Source organism: Haplochromis burtoni, unplaced genomic scaffold (genome assembly GCF_018398535.1).
Source record: "Haplochromis burtoni strain Fernald_Lab_line unplaced genomic scaffold, NCSU_Asbu1 Contig_501, whole genome shotgun sequence".
Taxonomy (NCBI): domain Eukaryota; kingdom Metazoa; phylum Chordata; class Actinopteri; order Cichliformes; family Cichlidae; genus Haplochromis; species Haplochromis burtoni.
The window spans coordinates 225,945-229,378 of NW_024582862.1; the positions used below are offsets into that span (position 1 = coordinate 225,945).

The following is a 3,434-nucleotide window of genomic DNA, read 5'->3' on the forward strand; positions in this document are numbered from 1 at the left end:
AACAGCAGCTAGATTTGTTTGTCTTTCAGTAAGTAAGTAAGTAAAATTTTATTTATATAGCACATTTCTAGATAAGAGATCACAAAGTGCTTTACAAGGTATAGACACAGATTAAAAAGACAAAGTACAGTCAAAAGTTAACAAAATGCAATTTTAAAAAGATGTGTTTTTAGCTGTTTTTTAAAAGTAATCAGTGAATCAGCAGATCTTAAGTTCTGAGGAAGAGAATTCCACAGTCTGGCGGCCACAGTAGCAAAAGCTCGATCACCCCTAGTTTTCAGTCTCGTGTACTTAATAACAAGTAGGCCCTGACCACAAGACCTCAGAGACCTACTAGGGGCATAGGGCTGTAAGAGTTCAATGATGTATGATGGTGCTTGTTCTTGAAGAGCCTTAAATGTGAGAACCAGCAGCCAACACAGCGAAGATTATGCCCTTAAACTTTGAGAAAGAAAACAGAACTTAAATAATTCCAATCTACTGACATTAGTGGTGAGATTTCCACACTCAGGAGAGGCTCCCCCACCGCCTCTCCTGAGCTCGAACACTCATTCTTCTCCACGTTATTCTCCAAATGGTCCCAGTTCTGCTCATGAACCATTTTTCACCTGCTGCAGGTTCTGGTGTGAAGAACAGAACCAAGGTTACCGTCACACCTGGAGTGCGGCACAAAGGAGGAGAAGCCTCCAACAAAAGGACGAGAAGCTGCTAATGACATGAAGGACTGTCGTGACTTACTCGTAAGGACCAGGGACAACTGGTTAACGACAACTGACTTTTCAAAATAAGAGCTTGCTGACTGCTCTCAGGATGAACACATCAACAAATTTACTCATTAAGAGAAAACACGAGAGCAGCCACGAGTCCAGCAGCCGAAAAACCGAGAGGGAGCTAAACGCTGACCGCACAAACATCAAGTCACAAACCTCAAAATCCAGTCACGTTTTAAATGTCTCACACATCTGTTGCACATCTGACACACATACACACAAACGTTGTGAGTTAGCACAACATAGCTAACATCACCAGTGCTGGCAGCAGCAGGTTACCAACTTGCAGCAGGCCGGTGTCTCACAACCAGCTCGCTGTCCTAACACATTTCCAGAGCATGATTTCATTGGTCAGCAGCAGCACTTGCACTCAAAAAGAAGAAGTGATTCCACAGTTCAGTATGGTAACACTGTGACATCACTTCCTACGTAGTAAATGAGAGGCGAAGTGTGCGATTCCTGACCATCTGCTGGAGGTGTTGCAGTTTCTTTAGTGGAGGTTCACTTGGTGTAAACCATCATCAGAGGAACAGGGTGGAGCTAAACTTTGACCAGACTTGGGGGGGAAAAAATTCTAATCACCATCAAATCAGCGAGCTGGCTGATGGAAGACGCTAAATACACTGCGACACCAACCGGAAATGTAGAATGTTTCCCTTCAAAGTGAAAGTCATCCTTTATCACTAACAAAAAGCACAGCTTTTACTTTGAAGACGAGCGTTCTACATTTCCCGTTTGAGTCGCATGTTTCACTTCGCTTTGTGAGAGTTTGCAGACAGGTTGGCCGCATGTAAACTACAAACGATCGAATCAACGTGCTGGTAACCAAAGCAATCGCACCGAGGTTTTTGGTAAAGCATCGTTTCATGACCAATTCTACGCGATGACAAGCAGCAACCACTCAACACATTTTTCCTTAGCAACTGGTGGTTGCCAGGAAGTCGCCGAGCACTCTGTACACGGAGGACTGCGCCTGGTTAGTCTGCATCGCCCACCGAGCGTCGCCCCAGGCCAGGTGTTAGCGGGCAGTGACGGATGTTTTTACCCAGTGTGACAGAGTGCGGCTGAGAGTTAAGGGAGTTTAAGAGACAACACACTAACAGGAAGTAAAACACAAATGATCCAACTTCCTGCAGACTGCGTGCACCTCACACCTGAGGTCACCGCAGTGACACCTGGAGGAACACACCTGTGGCACTGGCTTGTTTCTGGTCCAATAAAACAGACCCATTAACAGGGAAACTATTGCCGGACAGACTCGCTGTGACTTTGTGAGCTCTCAGGTCTTCAGGTGAAAGTTACCGGTGCCTGGAGGAGTTCTTCAGTCAGTCCTGGGGGAGCAGGCTGTGATTGGCTGGGGTGGCACTCAGAGGTCAGGGTGCCAATTTAAAGGGCACGCTCACTTGTCTGTTTACCTGAGGCTGACTCTTAGGTGTGGTGCACGCAGGCAGAAGTGCAGAGTGTGGTGCACGCAGACACAGGAGGGTGAACCTGTCTGTCTATAGGCGCAGACACACCTCCTGCCTGTATATGGCTCTCAGGCTGTTGCGTAACGCCAGCCTACTTTCTAACCAACTTACAGTAAACAGCAGCCTGGGGGGGAGGGGGCCCGGCTCCCCGATTAACCGCTGGGACTCGGTACAGACACCCCCGGCCTGCAGGAGACCTTCGACGGGGGCAGAAGGCGCAGTAACCCCGGTGACCCGCGTCCTTTCTGCCCCTCGCAGCCCAACAGGTTGCCCGCTGGCGGAGTGACACGTGTGGCCAAACTTCTGTCCCGCTCCCCCCCACCCTCGTCTCCCCTCCGCCGTCCCAGCGCGCTCCCCTCTGGGTGACAGCTCGGCAAACTCCCCCCAAACTCTCTCCCGGAGCGTGTCAGCACCGGAAAAGTTTACACAAGCGGCCACAAGTCCAACTCCGAGCTGCTTCTAGCTAGTTAGCATGCTGCGGAGTGTGTGAGTGTAACTGTGTGTGTGTGTGGTACAAGTTCGAGTAGCAGCAGCAAAACACGGACAATTCCGATAAAAGTGCTTTGGCTCGATCTAAACGACCCGATTCGGCCCGGAACGGGTGTGGGCTGAGCCCGGGTGGAGTTGTTACCTGCCGGGCCCGCTGCAAAACATCGGCCAGGCCCTCTGACTTCAGCCCCGGCTGGTTCATCGAGGCCTGTCCCTGCACCAGCTCCGCCATCATAGCGCCACTAGCAAGCCGTTAGCCGTTAGCTGTTAGCCGGATTAGCTCGCGCTGTTAGCTGCTCTGAAGAAAGAGGCGAGAGGTGTCACTCCGAGAGAAAAACTAGACCCGGAGCTGCACCGCGCTCGAATGAAACTACTGAAAGTGCAAGAGCCCGCGTGGCCACACGGACACGATAAAAGCTGGCTTTAAAACGAATTCTACCAAATAATACAACTTTAGCAAAGATATCAACACAAATGATGCGCAAGCTCTCACAAAATAACACAAACCGTTAAACAAGGAAGCTCAGCATGACCAAAAAGATTCAGACCTTTAATGAAGAATCCTGGTCTTAATGCTCGATGGTAATATATCAGAGCTTTGACTGAAATAACATCACAAACCAACTCAGAGACTCACAAAGACCCGTGAGAACCTACAAATGACCCTAAAAAGGCCACAAAGAATTTGTGTGCAATGTTTTCAGTC

General features: G+C 49.2%; 1 protein-coding gene across 1 annotated transcript in view; it reads right to left on the reverse strand.

Moving 5' to 3' along the window:
- Positions 1-3,014, reverse strand: part of LOC102310527 (far upstream element-binding protein 3) — a gene marked incomplete in the record, with an annotated part of 30,078 nt that extends 27,064 nt beyond the window's left edge. Inside the window, 1 exon segment of the mRNA XM_042213954.1 lies at positions 2,871-3,014. Within this exon segment, the coding sequence (XP_042069888.1) occupies positions 2,871-2,963 (93 nt within the window).
- Positions 3,015-3,434: the final 420 nt, after the last annotated feature.